Source organism: Haemorhous mexicanus, chromosome 1 (assembly GCF_027477595.1).
Source record: "Haemorhous mexicanus isolate bHaeMex1 chromosome 1, bHaeMex1.pri, whole genome shotgun sequence".
Taxonomy (NCBI): domain Eukaryota; kingdom Metazoa; phylum Chordata; class Aves; order Passeriformes; family Fringillidae; genus Haemorhous; species Haemorhous mexicanus.
This window is the reverse complement of record NC_082341.1, coordinates 46,117,688-46,135,951: the sequence shown is the minus strand read 5'-3', so window position 1 is coordinate 46,135,951 and position 18,264 is coordinate 46,117,688. Positions and strand designations below refer to the sequence as shown.

The 18,264-nt window shown below is 39.8% G+C and overlaps 2 protein-coding genes and 1 long non-coding RNA gene across 9 annotated transcripts in view; 1 reads left to right on the top strand and 2 right to left on the bottom strand.

The window, feature by feature from the left end:
* BBS9 (Bardet-Biedl syndrome 9) overlaps positions 1–6,542 on the bottom strand; it is a 288,879-nt gene extending 282,337 nt beyond the window's left edge. For 3 of the 4 annotated variants that reach the window (XM_059848492.1, XM_059848470.1, XM_059848484.1), the window contains exons 1-3: positions 6,315–6,542; positions 5,102–5,222; positions 1,688–1,838 (exon numbers count right to left, since the gene is read on the bottom strand). In XM_059848492.1, coding sequence (XP_059704475.1) covers positions 1,688–1,838; positions 5,102–5,213 — 263 coding nt within the window. In that variant the 5' untranslated portion in view covers positions 5,214–5,222; positions 6,315–6,542. Of the gene's footprint in view, positions 1–1,687; positions 1,839–5,101; positions 5,223–6,259 lie in introns of all 4 variants that reach the window. The other variant, XM_059848478.1, reaches the window with a different exon arrangement.
* Positions 6,543–6,796: 254 nt separating this feature from the next.
* The window catches only part of NT5C3A (5'-nucleotidase, cytosolic IIIA), a 25,680-nt gene continuing 14,212 nt past the window's right edge, over positions 6,797–18,264 (top strand). Inside the window, exon 1 of one of the 4 annotated variants that reach the window (XM_059848502.1) lies at positions 6,797–7,076. In XM_059848502.1, coding sequence (XP_059704485.1) covers positions 6,965–7,076 — 112 coding nt within the window. In that variant the 5' untranslated portion in view covers positions 6,797–6,964. Of the gene's footprint in view, positions 7,103–18,264 lie in introns of all 4 variants that reach the window. The other 3 variants (XM_059848549.1, XM_059848511.1, XM_059848521.1) reach the window with 3 other exon arrangements.
* Positions 12,311–18,264, bottom strand: part of LOC132328607 (uncharacterized) — a 24,537-nt gene continuing 18,583 nt past the window's right edge. Inside the window, exon 2 of the long non-coding RNA XR_009486815.1 lies at positions 12,311–13,147. This is a non-coding gene — a long non-coding RNA (uncharacterized LOC132328607). The remainder of the gene's footprint in view (positions 13,148–18,264) is intronic.

The window sequence follows — 18,264 nt, the reverse complement described above, 5'->3', positions numbered from 1 at the left end:
TTTGGGTATTAGATGTTAGCATATAAACTTAGAAGTACTTATTTTCCTAAATTCATGCTGAAGTGCTTGAAGTTAATTTCAAAATCAAAACGAGTCCTTTAAGAACATATTTTGAGATTCAAATATGAAGAGCAACCACAACCCAACTATGTTCCCAGTTTAGTTTGAAACTCATTTGAAAGAAGGTGCTATTAATCCTTTATGGAGGGACAATATGCAGATCATCCCTCCAAACAAACATTATTCAGCTATGGGGTCGGCTGTCTGTCTCTGCCCCCAGACACGCTTAGGATGGTTCTTGCACGCTGGGCTTCAAAGGATGAGACTGGACGCTAGGTTTTTTCGGTCTTCAGAATTGTTTATTATCTCTTATCTATAAAGTCCTTTTTCTGCCCGAAGGATCTGACTAGCACGGCAGCCAAAGGCACGCTGCCCACTCCCAAGGCGGCCGCATCTTTTATAACAAAAACTACGTATATCATATTTACCTTTTGTCCCCAATACCTATCATCTTCGTCACTAACTACACTCTCATCCCAGACCAATCCCCAAATGCCAACACCACTCCAGAAGATGGAAGACAGGAAGAAGAAGGAAGAGCCTGGTGGCACACCTTGATTCCTCCATCTTGTCTCTACAACCCCCCTGTACCGAAACCCCAAAATTTGTGATTCACTCTATAATGATATCTTCCCTTCACCATTTACACCCGAGTGATTCTCGCAGGTTCTATTTCCTCATACATCGGTGGCACATCTCTAGATGGATCAAAAGCAAGCCACCAAGTGCTTTTGGCAACATTCCAGGACTCCCGAGCCCCCCAAGGGTTCTCTCGGTAGCTCTGGACATCAGGAGTGATGTGCTGAGCTCCCACATTCAGCAATATCAGACACTACTTTTTTTTAAATTCGTACTAGCTGCATGGAACCTCCAAACCTTCACATTCCTCTTCCTCCAAATACAAGTAGTATTTCTAGCAAAGTACTTGTGCTGTTAATACAGAAAATGTTTTAGCTCATTTCACAGAGTAAGACACTATCATTCCTGCAAAGGGTCACTCCATGAGTACTTGACTCTTTGATCTCAGAGCACGAATCTTCTCCATGGTTAGTATAGGTTTTACTTTCATTTTTTATAAAAAGTTCATGCTACAGTATTAGAAGTTCATTTCAAAATTAAAATTAATCTTTCAAGAACCAATTTCTAAAATAAAGTTCTCTTAAGTAGATTTTCTTACAGCCAATTAACTATAAGATATTTCCCTTAGAGTCACAGTATCTCTCCTCTATCTGGCCACTTGTTTCCACTAAATTCATTGGAATTACGGATCTTCTATCCCCATCAAACAGGAAACAATTGACCAGTATTACATCCTAGACCATAACAAGTTAGTCAAGCATTCTTAATACCTTAGAAGATAACATTAAATGTTAAGTTTTTCCTGTTCTACATGCTTCTAAAAAATTGTATATCTATCTGGGAGATTATCCTCTATATACCTATATATCTTAAGTAAAAGTTCTCTCATACTAAGATGATTCAAGAAGCAGATCAAATGCATACTATAGGATTCATAGATGTGATTAATAGTTTCCATCTAGAAACTGAAAACTTACCCTCCAAAACAAAGGAAGAAAATCACATCTAAGATTTAAATAACAGCACCAAAGCCTGCCCATTTACTTACGAAACAAATTTTCCCACTTCCACCTGCAGTATTGGTTCTCGCAACTGCACTTCCAAGAGCAAGTCTTCAGGTTGTACTTCATCTCCAGGTTTCACAGGATGTGGATTAAAGATTCGGAGATATCCATTATAACTGCCCACAATAACTTTATCTAAAAAAGAAACAGACAAAACCAACACATAGGATACTATGAAATACAATAGTGTGCACATGTGGAATTCAATTTGCTGCAGAGTGCCTCAAATAATACCCTAAATAAAAAGACAGAATACTGACATGATTCAATTAATGTTCATTATGCTCTGTCTTCTAGTTTAACTTCAGCAATTACATTTTTTGCAGATACATGAATATCTGTCAGCACCAGTGAAGGCAGCAAATAAGTGTTTATGGGTAAGAATCAGGGAAAAGGCCAATGAGGCAGGTGTCGTGGTTGGAGTCTGTTACAGACCACCCAGCACCCAAAGAGGCAATGAAATATTCTACAAGCAGATTGAAGAAGTCTCACAATCACCAGCCCTTGCTCTGGTGGAGGACTTCAAGTTACCAGATGTCTACTGAGGATATAACACAGTAGAGAAGAACTGTCTAGGAGATTTCTGGAGTGTATGAAAGATAATTGCCTGACACAACTGGTGAAGGAGCCAGCTATGGAAGGTGCCCCACTGGATTTGCTGTTTGTGAACAGAGAAGGATTTACAGGTGATGTGATGGTTGGAGGCTGTAGTGAGCACAGCAATAACAAAATTTTATTTTCAATTCTTAGAGAAGGAAGGAGGGGGAACAGCAGACCTGCTGTCATGGACTTCATGAGGGCAGATTTTCACAAAGTGGAAAGGCTGAACATTTGTAACAAAGGAAGTCTTAAAAGGTACAGGACCAGGCCATCCCCATGTGCCAAAAGACAAGTTTGCAGGGAAGAACACCATCCTGGCTGCACAAGCTTTGTCTGGAACTCAGGAAAAAGAGGAAATATGATCTTTGGAAGAAGGGGCAGCTGAATCAGGGGGACTGAATCAGCTGGATCGTAAGATTATGCAGGAAGAAAATTACAAGGGCCAAAATCCAACTACGACTTAATCTAGCTACTGCCATAAAAAACTAAAAATGTTTCATCAATACATCAGCAACAAAAGGATGGCCAAGGAGAATCTCTGTTTTTTTTGGATATAGGGGGAAATATAGTGACAAAGGATGAGGAAAAGGCTGAGGTACTTAGTACTGCCTCCGCCTAAGTCTTCAATAGAGCAACAGTAGTTCTCTGGGTACCTAGCCCCTGAGCTGGAAGACAGGAACAGGGAGCAGAATGAGGCCCCCATAATGCAAGGGGATATGGTCAGCATTCTGCTACATCACTTAGATACAAACACAAGTCTGTGGGGCCAGATGGGATCCACCCAGGAACACTGAGTGTGGAAGTACTCACCAAGCCACTCTCCATCATTTATCATCAGTCCTGGCTGACCAGGGAGCTCCTAGTTGACTGGAAGTTAGCAAATGTCATGCCCATCTACACAAAGGGTCAGAAGGAGAATCCAGGGAACTACAGGCCTGTCAGCCTGACCTAAGTACCAGGGAAAGTCATGGAGCATATCATCTTTAGCACCATCATGCAGCTTGTATGGGGTAACCAGGGGATCAAACCCAGCCAGCAGGAGTTTATAAAATGCAGGTTCTGTTTGACCAACCTGATGTCCTTCTGTGACAAGGTGACCATCTTAATGGAAAAGGGACAGATTGTGGATGTTGTTTACCTCAACTTTGGTAAACCTTTGACAGCATTTCCCACAGCATTCTCCTGGAGAAACTGAATAGTCACAGCTTAGACAAGTATATTGCTTACTGGGTAGAAAAATGGCTGGATGGCTGAGCCCAGAGAATGGTTGTGAATTGATTTATAACCAGCTGGTGACGAGTCACGAGTGACATTTCCTAGGGCTCAGTACTGGGGCCAGTCCTGTTTATTATCTTTATTAACAACCTGGAGGAGGGGACGAAGTGCACCCTCAGGAGGCTGCTGATGACACCAAGTTGGGTGGGAGGGTTATCTGCTGGAGGGTAGGATGGCTCTATAGCAGAATCTGGACAGGCTGGAACGATGGGTTGAGGCCAATCGTATGAGGTACAACAAGGCCAAGTGACGGGTCATTGTCTTCAGTCACAACAACCTCATACAAAAAAACAGGCCTGGGGAAAAGTGGCTGGAAAGCTACCCAACAGAAAAGTACCCAGGGGGATGGCTAACAGCAGCTGGAGCATGAACCAGCATGTGCCCAGGTGGCCAAGAAGGCCAGAGGCATCTTGGCTTGTATCAGAAAGTGTGTGGCCAGAGAAGTATCGCCCCCCTGTATTCAGCACTGATGACGTTGCACCTCAAATACTGTATTCAATTTTGGGCCCCTCACTACAAGGAAGTCATGGAGGTGGTGGAGCATGGCCAGAGAAGGGCAACAAAGCCAGTGAAGGGCTGAGAGGTGAACCAGGGGCTGTAAAACTTAGACGGAATATTAGGAAAAATTTTACCAAGAGGGTTGTGAAGCACTGGAAGAGACTGCCAAGGGAAGTGGCTGAATCACCACCCCTGGTGGTATTTAAAAGATGTGTAGACATGGTGCTCAAGGACGTGGTTTAGTAACAAACACAGAGGTTTGCTGGACTCAATGATCTTAAAGGTCTTTTGTGACCTAAATGACTCTTATGAATTTTTTCTGGAAAAGGTTGTACTCCAAATCAATAACAGCTCAACTTTATTCAAAGTATCCTGAAAAGGGAGAACCTTACGTTAAAATAATTTTAGAAGAGTATTGCAGCAAGGAAGTCAAACTCAAGTACATCTACCAGGCAAAAACAAAGTTTCAAGGTGAGCATGATTTCATAGAGACAAGAACTTATTAATTTTAAAAAATACACACACAAAAACTCTCCCTGACAGAAAAATTATTTCACATTATTAATGACTACACAGAAATGCAGGGTTTACTCAAGCAGAGTCACTTACTTCAATTGTCACTTATTTTCGGGATCAAGAGAGTTGTTTATTTGTTTTTCTAAATTTTTAACTTCTTAGCTCTCACCTTCCTTTTTTCTCCCTTTAGGTTTTTAGAAGACACAGTGTGTTTGCTCCCATGACTAACTGAAAATTCTTTATTTTAAAAATATCTACTATTGAGGAAATAAGACATGAGAGAAGTTACTAGTGAACACAAGCAAGTATTAACATATTTAGCAGTACACAAATATAAAAAAAAAGAGAGCACTGAATTTGTCTTCTCAAGCTTACAAGGACACATTAAAGATAGCAGACCTAAAACTGACTAGCCAACTAGCCGGGCTAACAAGCTTTCAGCATGCATTGATCAAAGCAAACCTACAGCTGTGTGGCTCAAAAGCCACCAATTTTAAGTCTGAATTTACCTTGTCCACTGCCACTATTATCAACATCAGCAACACACAGACAGCCTTGGTCAAATTCTTCCTTTTCTCCAAGTATGGTGGACCACCAGTCTCTAGCTTTAAACAAGGACATTCTTCTTTACTGAAAAGGAAACAAACCACTGTTCAAGTTTATACTAATACATACAATTGTTTATACAAAAAACTTTTTCTTTGTTAGCAACAGGCTTCCTTAAGTATATTACACCTCTCAGTTTCACAGTGCACTAGTGTGAGCTAAATAAATGTTAATTCCAGGTGTCTGGAGTTTCTGGTTATACAGTTCTGAAAACAAACTCAGGAATCTTACAGTCAATAGATGAATTAGATGTGATAGACACTGCTAGTTATATAAAGAAAATGCAACACAATAACGGACTTTTAAAAACTGTAAAATGCTAAATGCCTTCTGTTACAAGCACTAAGTAATAAAAAGTTTTTAAAGTCACAGAACTGAGTTCTCTTCTTCCACCAAGGAGTACCAAGAAAAAAAAAAAAAGGAAAAAAATATTCTGATGCAAGTCTTCTGCAAGAGAAATTATTTTTAGACAAGTAAATGGAGGCATAAACAGACGACATCAAAACTTCCACAGCATAATCGCCTTGAAGATGCTCCAGTGACACGACTAAAGAACTCGGTCATACAGGGCACAAATCAGCTTTTCTGCTCCCTACCTGATGTTATTTTAAGAAGGGGGGAGGGAAGCAGCGACGAGACTAATCCCTTTGCGAGCAGCTTGACAATAACATTATCCTAGCTCAAAACTCACGGCTCCGTGCATATGGACCCGGACGCAGTCGATCCCACAGCCCGCACAGGAGGCGAGGGGCTGCCTTGCACTGGGAAGAAGGGCAAAAGACGAGATTCGGAACAAACGCAGACTGATTCGAAATAAACGCAACCTGCAAGCCTGCATCTGTCCTCTTTCAAGGAAACCAAGTCCGACAAACAAAACCACGTATTTTCCACCTTTTTCCCGTCGCTATGCCCGCTAGGCAACCTGCTGCCTCCGAGTGCGGGCTGGCACAGCACAGCCCTCCACACACACCCCCTCACTCCCTGCTGCCCTCCCTCACAGCGTCCCTGAGCAGCACACACAGCACCCACACCGAGCCTGGGACACGGACACGGACACATACAGACACACATCCCCGTGCAGCCGGAGAAGGGAGATGGAGCCCGACGGGGGCTTACTTGGGCGGGAGGCGACAGCTCCCTGGCGCGGCGCAGTCCGAGCCGCCCCGGGGCGGCAGCCCCGCTTCCTCACAGGAGCTCCTCGCTCAGTCGTGGCCCGAGGCGAGACACAGAGCAGCAGAGCTACAGGCACATTCCCACCACTGCCGCCGCCATCTCCAGCATCCTCCTCTCTCCACCGCCAGCACCAACAGCTCGCTGCCCCACGCCCCGCCCAGGGGAGAGCTTGGGAAATGTAGTTTGGGAAGCGGCGCCATGGGCCGTTGGGCTCTCTCACTTCGTCCTGTACTTGGGGGAGAAGAGCAAAGAAGAGAAACATTTCTTTTGTAGTTTCTGAGAAAAGAAAATTCAAACAACAACCCTAAGCATTCGGCGACTTGTTATTTTTCTTCTTCAAATCCCTCACAGAAATCTCTTGCTCTCGAGGCGCCCTGCTCCACCCGTGCGTCCACCCTTTCCCTCCCCCGTTGCCCTGTGGCGTGGTACGGCCGGCGAGGGGCCGGGACGGCGGGGCGCGTGCGGCGCTGTCGTTGCCGACCCGGCGGTCGGTCAGGGGGGACCCGCCGGGATCCCGCTCCTTCGCCCACACCGAAGGGCACCGAAGGCCGCGCTTCCCCGCAGCGGCTCCCGGCGCCCCGGGAACTACTACCATGGACAGGACCGCCGTGGCCAAGATGGGAGCGGTGGCGAGCGCCAGCGTGTGCGCGTTGGTGGGCGGGGTGGTGCTGGCGCAGTACATCTTCACCATGAAGAAGAAGACGGGTAAGAAGACCAAGATCATCGAGATGGTACGTGGTAAGAGGCCGAGAGCCCCTTGGCCCCCGGACGCACGCCCTTCTCCTTGTCCTTCCTCTCCTGCGGCCGGCGGCTCCCCACGGCCGGTCCCGCGGAGCCAGGCGGATATCCCGAGGGGATATCTGGAGGGGCAGAGGGGGGACCTTGAGCTCAGTTTGGGATTTCTGTAAGGACAGGCGCTGGAGGCAGGAGCAGCTGTTCCTTCCACCTCAGCGTGACCCACTAGCACGGAAAAGGTGCGGGTGGAAAGGGTCTGCACCGCCCTGTCTGGCCCTGTATATATACCTGTAGGATACATACGTTCCCGTGGGTCTGGGTGATAATTTACAAGCCTGCTCGCAATTAGTTTAAAAGAAAAATGGACACGCACACAACACGTGTTCAGCCATCTGTTGAAACTGGGAAGCGCAGTCTGTTCACGGTTACTATAAAAGGAAGATGGAGCTCGCTCTCTCTAGCTGCCCTTGTTAAACTTGTTGTTTAGGAAATTATTTAAATATCTTCTTATAAATAACTGTGTCATAAAAGATCTTAGTTTGGGCAACGTGCTGATTATGTGGAAGTCCTTCAAATTTTGTGATTTGGACGCTGCCGTACCGAAGAACTGAACTGAAATCGTCAAGGCGCTTGATGTTAGTTAATGGGTATTTTGTGAACTCCCCTGCTGAATTTTACTGAAAGCTCTGATGAATTTTTATAATTACACGTGGAAACAGATTTTAGTAAGAGCTAGGATTCTATATGTAAATGGTGAGCTGCCTAAGTGCTCCCTGGGCCACGCATTGCCATACTTGCCAGTGGAATTCATGCAGGCCAGTTTGTGATAACATGGGTCCAAAGAAGAATTCTGCTTGGAGTTTTTGCTAGTTGTAAAGGCATCACTTACTGTTGAAAAAAATACTGTTTCTAGTCATCATTCATGTCATCTGACAGTTTGGAGGGGAATGACTTGGTTTTTAGTTTCTCCAAGCAAAGTTCCAGTGGCTTGTGGGAAAGCAGAAAGTTTGGATTGCCACTTTAGCTAGCAAATATCCTTAGTTCTAAAGATGCAGGTCTTCTTTCTTAAGTAGTATTTTCAGTGGACACATATATTCAGTCTGTGCCATTTCTTTGAAATAAGTGAAATAGTTATGTAAACTTCATACCAAGGCGTTGAGTTTGTCAAGTATGGGCAAAAATGTGTACATGCATTTTATTTGAATATGCTGCATTCTGAAGAACTTTCTTTTATCCACCAGTGCAGATTTGATTCAATGTTTGTCATTTACAAGACACTGTATCAGTTTTATTTTATGACAAGGGCGACCTTTCTTTGAGCTCTCCAAAGCTCAAAGAAAGTGGATGAGAAGATGCTTTTTCCAGTCTGTAACTTAGTGTTAATTTACGATGGTGGTAAGAAACAATACTGCCTTATTAAAATGTTTTTTCTTCCAATACCAGACTGGTTTTCTGTGTCAGATTAAAATTATGAGCTCATTCTTGTATTTTCAGCAGATTTTTTTGGTTCAGATTTTTTCTGGGGAACATTACACATGTAGTTTTATATCCACATTAGACTCAGAATTACCTTGATGTATAACTTTTATCGAAAGCAGTAGGAGCAGGCCTATTTACATCTTAGTTATGTGAATGAAATATTATTTCATTATAATTAACTACAGCAATTTTTTTTAGTCAAAACAAAGTTAGAGGAATATAAAACCCAAGTGTAAGTAAAAAAAAAAATACAGCTTTAAGTGCTAAAAAGACAGGAACTTTTACAAATCAAAGAGAACATCTGTAAGAGAAGTTAATATCAAGGATTATGGTGCCAAGAAGAAATGTTGTGAAGAAAAGTGGAAAGGATTGTCAAGCATTGTGGGAAAGGGTAACCCTCTTTCCTTGCTGAATAATGAAATAAATTCTTAAATATCTAGCTCACATTTCAGTACATTAATTCCTTAGGCACGCCAGTTAGCACATAGAGAAATATAAGCTTAATGGAGGCATCTTAAAATTGCTTCATCTTATTTGATAAAAAAGGCTTAAATTAAAATGTTAATATCGTGTCTTCATCCACAGTGTGTAGTTTGCAAACAAGGATTTTCCCTTAGGCACTCATGAATTTAGACAGAGTTACTTCAGCTCCACTTCTGAAGTAACAGAGGCATTAGTAGTAATGGTCACATGAAGTTTCACTCTGTGTGGTAAAACCAACCATCTCTCCAAGCCTTGTGCTATTACTCTGCCCAGCCACATTGACAATTTTGTGAAACTGTACAAGTGTTTACACGTTCAGGTGAAAGCAAAAGTTATCTACAAGGTTGCTTACTGTAATTTACTGGGATGGTAACAATTAATTAGATTTTCCGACTAACTTCTTAGAAAATGTTTTCTGGGTATTTTAGAAGGAGATTAATGCTTATAGTAATGTTCAGTCTTTTAGATTTTTCAAGCCACAGAGAAGTTTGCAATTAAATTGTGTATTCCTATAAAGCAAATAGTTGTATTGGCAATAGACTTCAATTTTTGATTACTTTTTGCCGAGCTTTTTGATCAGCACTCCAGAAAACTGGAGTGAAAAACATTCACCTGTAAGCAGTAGCCCAAATTAATTAAAATATGGACTTAACATAAGAAAAAACTTCTTAGAGGAGTAACAGTATATTTTGTTGTCTGTTTCATAACTAAAGTTGTTAAAATCTTGGGGTTTTTTTCAGCGACTTGTTCCTCGCTCTTTGGTTTTGGCGCTTTTAATTTTTTTTTTTTTTTTTCTCTTAGAATAAGAAACATAATAGAGCTTGTTGAAAACAGAATAGGAGAATACCTTAAACTGAGACTTCCTCTCTCAGGTTTGTTTTCCAGAAAACTGGGCAAATGTGTGGTTACATTTGTCCATTTCTCCAATCTGCCCCTGAAGTGAGAGGTGTAATTACATTAGAAAGCGACTTTGATACAAAGTTCAGCAACAACAAATTAACCTCAACTTTAAAGCAGAGTCTTGGTTTACAGGAAACATTTCACCCACTTAACTGTTTCTGGACAGTGCACTTTTTATTGCATTAAAGGGAAGAAATGCATGGATTTTTGCAGTAGTAGTGTTTTCCTGGAGGGAAATAAGGAAATTAATAAGAAGCCAGGTAACTGCTATTTATCTACTTGTCTAAGAAATAGAGGAACGTATTCTGTGAGTATAACTGTTAGAAGCATTGTTAGGTGTATTTTTTAAATTATTGTTATTTTCTTTTACCTGGCACTCTCTGGTGAGACTGTGTTCTTGTTTCATAGGGCATAAGAACATTTGTGCCACAGATGAAGATACAGCTGGCAGCAATCACACACCACTTCTTTATTCTTGTCTTGTTGCTGGTAACTAGTTGTTATAGTAACTGTGACGTTACTCTGGCAGGCTGACCTCCCAGCAGAGTAAAAAGCAGAGGAGTATGTAATGTGTAGCATACATATTCAGGAGTCCAAGTGGTTGGTATTTGCAACTCCTTCATATTTGCTTATGGCTATACAGAGCTGAAGAACGGTTTGAAGTCTTTGTAAACTGGAATCACTAAAACAGGCATGGAAGGAAGAAGGATTCTAATGATGCCTTTGCATGTCACTGGCTGGATGCTCTCAAGAGCCATGCAGTCATGTGATCCATTTAGGAATAATATTTTTCAAAAAGAATGGGACTGTGATATAGGAACCTAAGTAGTAGAAGAACTCCTGAAACCTAATACCACTGCTACCTATTGACATGTGACTGAGAGCCCTTACATTACTAGAGTATTAAAATAATTTTAAGATTATTGTTAACATTTTAAAACCAAGGTAAATTTGATGTGAGTACTGGAGATACTATATAACTACTCCTATAAACCTTGGTATTTGTTTAGACTGTATTCCTCAATAGAAAAATCAGCTAGCAGTGCTAGACACCAATCACTAAAACAAGGTTGTTTTGCCCACACGCTGTTTGCAGAGATAATCATAATATATGCCACCTAGATAAAGCAATATACCAGGCTGCCTAATGTCAGCCACTGTGCATCATATAAGTCACCTAACATGTGGCTTGTAAAGCAAGTTTTCACAGGGCAGGAAAAACCCTAAGGACAATGCATGTTGATACAACTTGGATACTAGTAACAGGTTTCATTCTCACTGTAAAATAATTCAGTTGGAAATTTAGGGAATTTGTATCCCAGGAGAATAAAAATTGACTGAATTCCATTGTTTTCTCCTCTCATTGTCAAAATTATGTACATACTAATGTTTTACTTCATTTATTGTAGTAAGCTGATCCTACAATGCAGCTATCTGTTTCAGAAGTAGGTTTTAATTTTTTGAAATTTCCGCTGCCTATATTGGAGTTTTTTTTTAATTCAGTAATTTGAAAACTACATTCTTACAAGAGATGGATATGGGAAGATTAAATCTATACTTCTCCATTAGTTTCTTTAGAACTCATTTATGCAAGTTATAACAGTTATCAAAAACATACTGATGATCTGTACCTGAAAACTGAGTTCCAAGTAGTCAGTGTAGACATTTCAGGATGCAATATAGATTGTGTGTTTAGGCTCAGAAGAGCTTTTTTGCTGCTTTCTTTTATCTTTTGTATCAAGTCTTTCTCCATGACAGAAAAGCAATCTTTCAATTCTCATTCTGCTCTAAAATATATTTACCTTTTAATAAATGCTTGCTATGTGTTTAAGTGATTTTTCTTCTGTTTGTGATAACTTGTTTTTACCAGTTGACCTATGGCATCTGTTCTGTTAAACTCTTTTTACACTTTAAAACCAATAGCAAATACTGTAAGTCTTAAACATGTTTACCTTTAACTGTCAAACAATATAAGCAGTAATAAGGGATTTTGTAGTTTTTAGCCTGAATATGCATATCATTGCAAATCTGTTCATATTATGAATTAAAGTTGCGTAGCATTCCAGTCGTACCATTCAGTCTTGAGTTAACAAGAACTACCAGCTTTTATAGAAAGTATCTAAACTGATCAATACAAGAGACCCAGGGTATGGATCCATGCATTTATAAGTAGGCAAATACTAGCGGGTGAATTCAATAGCAATGTACCTGTAAATGTAAAAACATTGCAATTTGTGGAAGTCTGGACTGGAAACTTGCAAAATGCCTGAACTTTTGAAGTTTTTTCTTTAAAAGAAACCAAACAAACAAACAAAAAATCACACAAAAAACCCCCACCACAGTTGCCTTTTACCTTTTATTTTCACTGGCATGAATTACTTCATACATGCAAAATGCATATTCTTTTCTGTGTTGGCTAGTTCAAGCCGTCAGCCACCAATCTTCTCTCCATGTGTGCATACACAAGTGTATTTGTGCAAGTGAACTACAGTGTACTACTCAGCTCCTCCAAGGGTTATTACTGGAGAGAGCTTAAGGCAAAATACTACAAGAGAAGCAGACTTAGCTTTTATTGCCGTGTTTTGGTGCGTTTGTCAGAGAGTAATTGGTTTTCACGGCGGAAGGTCGGGCTGGTTGAGCTGCAGCAGACGGCTCGGAGCAGCAGGTGGCGCTGGCAGGAGCCGTGTCTGAGGCGGTGGCCGCTGCTTTGGAAGGAACCCGTCCCTTCGGGGAATCCTGGCCCTCAGTGGTGGCTTTACCCGGCCGCTGCCCCGCTGCGGTTCAGCCGGACTGCTCCTGCTGCACTGGGCCCACAGCAGCAGCCACGGCCTCTGCTGCCTGCCCGGTGCTCAGCGCCGAAATCAGGCTAAGCACAGCTGAGAGGCAGGAGCACCTCGCAGTTATTCTCCCTGCCTTCCTTTCCTAACCACTGCGCAGGGAGAGAAGGCCAGATAAAACTGGGCAAGAGAGTCATTTGTATTGTCATGGAGGGTGTGTAAAATAAAAGCTAGGGCATGAAGTCTAACAGGCCTTCTTGCAGTCACAGCACCATGCAGCAGTCGATCTGCAGCAACTGCTTCTTCTGGGGCACAGTCATCATACAGCTCTTATCTTGACCAGTTGCTGGATGTCAGTCGCTTTCTCCCATCCAAAAGTCATCAATCACCAGGGGTCAGCTGCTGTAAAACATCAGAGAACTTATGACTGCAGTATGCAACATTTCAGTTCAATGGCTATCATGCAGCAGCTTGATGGGCAATGTGCTGATAAATTGGGAACTGTGGCTGGTTTTTTAGTCAACTTTTTCTTAGGTTATTTGTGAGGAGCTTCTGATGGCTCAAGAAAAAAAAAAAATCAGTGTCCATTAAAAGTCCGCAGAAATTTTTTATTTGCCTAATCAAGAGTGCTTCATATAAATGCCAAAAAAAGAAGAGAAGGCATTTTTCAGTACAAGTGGACATATGTTTAAGATTGCAGCACACAAGTCAAAGAAGACACCATGTTTAAATGCTAAAAGTAACTATAATATTTTCATTCACAAATACCTCAAAATAATAGAGAATTGCACTGACTTACCTCAGAAGATAATTACAAAAATAATTTTAAACAACATTTTTCTAAATTATAGCAATAATACCTATTGCTGGAAGGAAATGTGGCTCCTACTTTCATATATCTCAATATTTTTTAAATAATTAATTTATTAATTTTATTTTATTTTGAAAGGGCTGGGATAAAGCTCAGACTTGGACAATTAATGTCTGAATACAGACTTTCAGACTTCCTGAGCTGGGTTTGCCAACAAGAAAATGTTCAAATGTGCTTGTTCTTACTTGTTTCCCACTCATTAACTGTCATTTCCTTCCTGCACTCCTTTATAAAGATTTGTTTGTCTGCTCTGCAAATTGGATCACTGAAATAATCCAATTTTTTTTTGTGGTTTAGTTTTTTTACCTAGGAGTTGTTTTGTTCCGCCTTAATCTGACAGAATACCACTGAAATGTTCCATTCATCTTGTTCCCTTAAAGATTTCTCTCTTTGTTAGAAACTTACTAGTTATCAGACCAAAAATGTGATTTTTTCACTCAGCAGCTATTATCACAACACTATCAGCTATTATTAGCTATTCTAGTATCAGCTGCATGTGCCTTTGCAGTGAGTATCACTGCTGGTTAAGCCTCAGTTTGGTCTGCATGTTGCCATGGAAAAATTGTACCTGAAACTGAAGGAATTAGGAATTAGCACAAAGCAGTAGCACTATTGGTACTTTAGCAGTAGTAGAGTGTGAAGAATAGTAGTGGTAGTATTGGTTTTGAATGCTTCCAGAAGGCAAGTACACAGATACAAGAAATATGGCATCCAAGTGCACCTTTGAATGGATCCAGCAGTGAGAAACAGCCATAAAACAAGGAGGTGTGGAGTCAAAACAATCCTTCATGCTTCAAGTCATGATGCTTCTGCCTGTTACCTTTAAAAGGAATGTTTGGTAGTTGTATCTCATCTTTCGGTTTAACGGAATTTTTTTTTCAACAACTTTAAAAAAGAATTTGTAATCAAAGAGAACCTAAGAGTTAAAAACTTCATTAGTTTTAATGTGTAATTTAATTGGAATATGATATTAGTACTTAATTCTACCATGTAGTGTCTGGTAATGTATTGTAGATTAAACTTTGTCCTGCTGACTTTGCTTTCAAACAGAGTCCCACAACTCCAAGGGTCAGAGTTTATTTGATCTAGATACAGCATTCTTAGGCTTAAAAAAAATCTAAGCTGATTTTTTTTTTTCTTAGAAGCAGATAAGAGAAGAAGAGAATCAGCAGCAACTGCTTCAGTCCAAGCCTAGGCCTTAATGCAAATTCCATTCTAGATAGTGATACGTGGGAAGTTTATAGGGAAACAGGCATTTGTTTAAGTTCTTTCAATGCATATTCATGTAGATATATACAGGATATTTAATTACAGAAGGTATACATGTGAGTGTACAGTTTGGGGGGAAAATAGTATGGCTCATCAAAATGACCTTATTATGCAAGGTGAGCTTTTGCATCCCTGATAGCTAATTAAGAATTAATAATTTGTAAATGTACCACAGTATATTTACATACCACCAGTTATTAAAATTCTACACTGTTTGCCTAGGTGTTTTGAAAAAGGATTATTTGTACCAGCAGCCTCACCTATAAGCATTCTTTAAGAAAGCATTAGATTCTGTATAATGTAGGGAAATTGATCTTTCAGATAGGCAGACTCCAACATGCTCCATAGCAGTATTAAAGGAAAATGAGATTACCACTCAAATTAAAAATTTCTTATTTTTCAAAAATTAATTTTCTGTATCTCAGAAGAAGAATTGGCAATAAAAAGGAAGGATGGAGTTAAAACTAGGGCCTTTTCCAGTTCTAGTTTATTCCGTGTAAGGTAGAGAAACCAGAACTGGTTTTGGTATTTAAGCTCCAAGTTCGTAATGGATTTATAAAGATTCTATCCAGAAAGCTCTGGTAAGAATAGTGAAATGCATGTATGAAGGCCAAGAAAAAAGCCTCCATTTTCTTCTGCCAAGCAATGAAAGGGTGTTACTGCCTTGAGTTCTTCTTTCAATCCTGGTGCTTTAGAAACTATTTTTAAAATTTAAGTGTAATGTGATAAATTGTTCTGAACTTGCTTACATTTAAAATATTTTTATATTCTTTTTTTTCACTAGGGCAGGAGAGAAGCAATGAAGATTAAAAAACCCATCCATTTAAATTTGGCTAGATAGTTGTGGTATTTCCAAGATCTCTTCATCATTTCCAGATACTCACTGATAACTAAATAATACATACCTTTTCCTTTAGCCTGCAGTTATGGAGATTAAATCTCTCCACAGTGAGGGAATGGCAGCTAAGCACAAAGATTAGGTGCGTCCCCTAATATACAATCAGAGAAAAAAATGCCTATCCTGAGCTGTATTCATTCACCCCAGAACTGTTCTATATGTTTTGTACCTCCTGTATTCTCTCAGACTAAATTCTTGCCCGAACTCATAATTGACAGGATCACAGGAAATACTGGAAATGTAGACCCTAGTTATTATTAGTTCTTCATTTTCTTGTAAGATCCAAAATATCTGTTGATCTATCACCAAAAGAAATCTCTTCATTTAGAATGATTTTGTAAACACAAGAAGAAGCTGTGTAAGGGACAGTGATGCTGCAATATCTTTTATTCTATCACCAGAGAAATGTATTACACAGAAGGAGAAATGCTTAAGGAGTTGTTTTAGTGTGTGTGTTGACATTAAGCTTTGTGTTCAGTACAGCCATAAATGATCAGACTATTAGATGATCACCAGTTTTCCCATGAGAAAAAGCTAGATCTCTGATCAGATCAAGAAAATCTCTGTTAAAAAAGTTGTTGAGTATGTCTTATGATACCATTCAGGTTAAGAGCCTCACCTTCTTAGAATGTACCATTTCTGGATTTATCACAATTTGTTGAATTCTGTCTTTAATATGTTCTTAGCACTTTCTCATAACATGTGCTGTTTAAGCTTTCTTTTTAGAATTGTGTATGTTCCTCACAAGTGATCTCTATGACAGACACACTTTCATATACAAATCATAGTTCTTTGCATCATACCAACTGTCAATATGGCTGGCATGGGTTTTTACACCAAACCTGTACTGCAAAGATAAGTGGTATCCAAAATTCCTTCAAGGCAACCTTCTAAACCTCTATGTACCCCAGCTTCATGACCATTGATCTTACTTTCCTTGTAATTGTCACAGATATAAAAAGCTATTCCTGGAACCACTATGCTGCTCATTAACTCAGTTCACTAGGGCATGAATAATAATCATGTTTGAGTACAGTAGGGTTGTATTGCTTCCTTTCTTCTGCTCGGTACTTGACTACCAAGGTTCAGGTACCTTTCCCTGTCTCATAAGGTTACATCAAGCAGACTGTTTTGGAAAATATGTACTAAGTAAACTTATTACAAAAGCAAAATTAGGCAACAAGTACAGTTCTTTAATGTTTAAAACTGATCCCTGCAATAAAGCAAGGTATTGCTCAAGTAAAGTCGAGCAACATACTAAATGTGTAGGGGTATAATCAAAAATTGTTCAGTTGTGGTAGGGTCACGAAACAGGAATAAAAGCTAGTAAGCTCATGAAAAGACACTAGCTAATGTTTACACCAAAGATTTAATCACCTTACACAGAATTCAATCACCTCTAAATTTTGTTGGAAATATTCTAAAAAGCTATGACTTCTTTCTTGATTTTTAAAAGTTTATGTCAGTTTAGTTAAAGTATTCAATTTATTAGTTAAAGAAAAAGCTCAGCTTACTTGCTTAGGCAATATACCTGTGCTAATTCTTTCCACAAATGGATGCAACTTAGGTCACGGGTGTGGAAGGACTGGTAGAACCAGCTTTTCTTCGCTTTAGACTAAAACTTGCAGTGCTTCATATTCAAGAGCATCCTCTATAAACTAAGTTTGCCTAACACACAAGCATGTAAAGTTGAACATTTTCCCAGTCTTATATAAATTATAAATCATCTGGTGTTTTCAGTGTTGTTCTTTTTTTCTCTCTCTCTTTTTCTGTGTAAAATATTCTGTAGTCAAGATATGGCCGTGAGCCAAAGAGAAAATGTTAAAATAGAATCTATCTGTTGAAATAACTACACCTCTTCAGTCTGTGGTTCTTAAAATATATTGAAATGACCTTCCATATTTCGAGAGTAGAAATGTCATGCTGCAGTTTATTTCTCTCTCTGTGAAAAAATCAGTGTTCATTTTAACTCCTCTTTTACCAGACATAAAACACTGTAAACAAAATGCTCAACAGACTCAAATCAGCAGTAATAGAATGTGGTTAGTAGGAGCTGTGGTAATTAAAGTGTTGTACATAAAGATTTCATGGAGTTGCAAAGACAGTCTTGTTTTGTTGAAGAGAAGTATCATGTATGGCATTTTCATTAGAGTGAAAGTATGCTGTTGATAAAGATAGAGTAGATGTTTTTCTAAGAATTAGGTGTTGGCTGTATTAATGTTTACAGAAATTTTGCTCATGCCATTTTTTAGGGCTTTCACTAAGACTGTAATCATTCATTTAGAATGCTTTCCAATTAGTCTGGTATACCAAAAACAGTCTGTAAGAGTTGGACTTAATTTCTGTAAGTCTTTTTTTTAATCTTAAAAAAAAATTAATAAAATAAATTTTTAAAAAACCACCTTGTTTTTGTTTCCCCAGCTTTCTGAAAGGGAAACTAGTTTTCTTTAGATTCTTGACAGCTCAAAGGCAGGTTCTTTG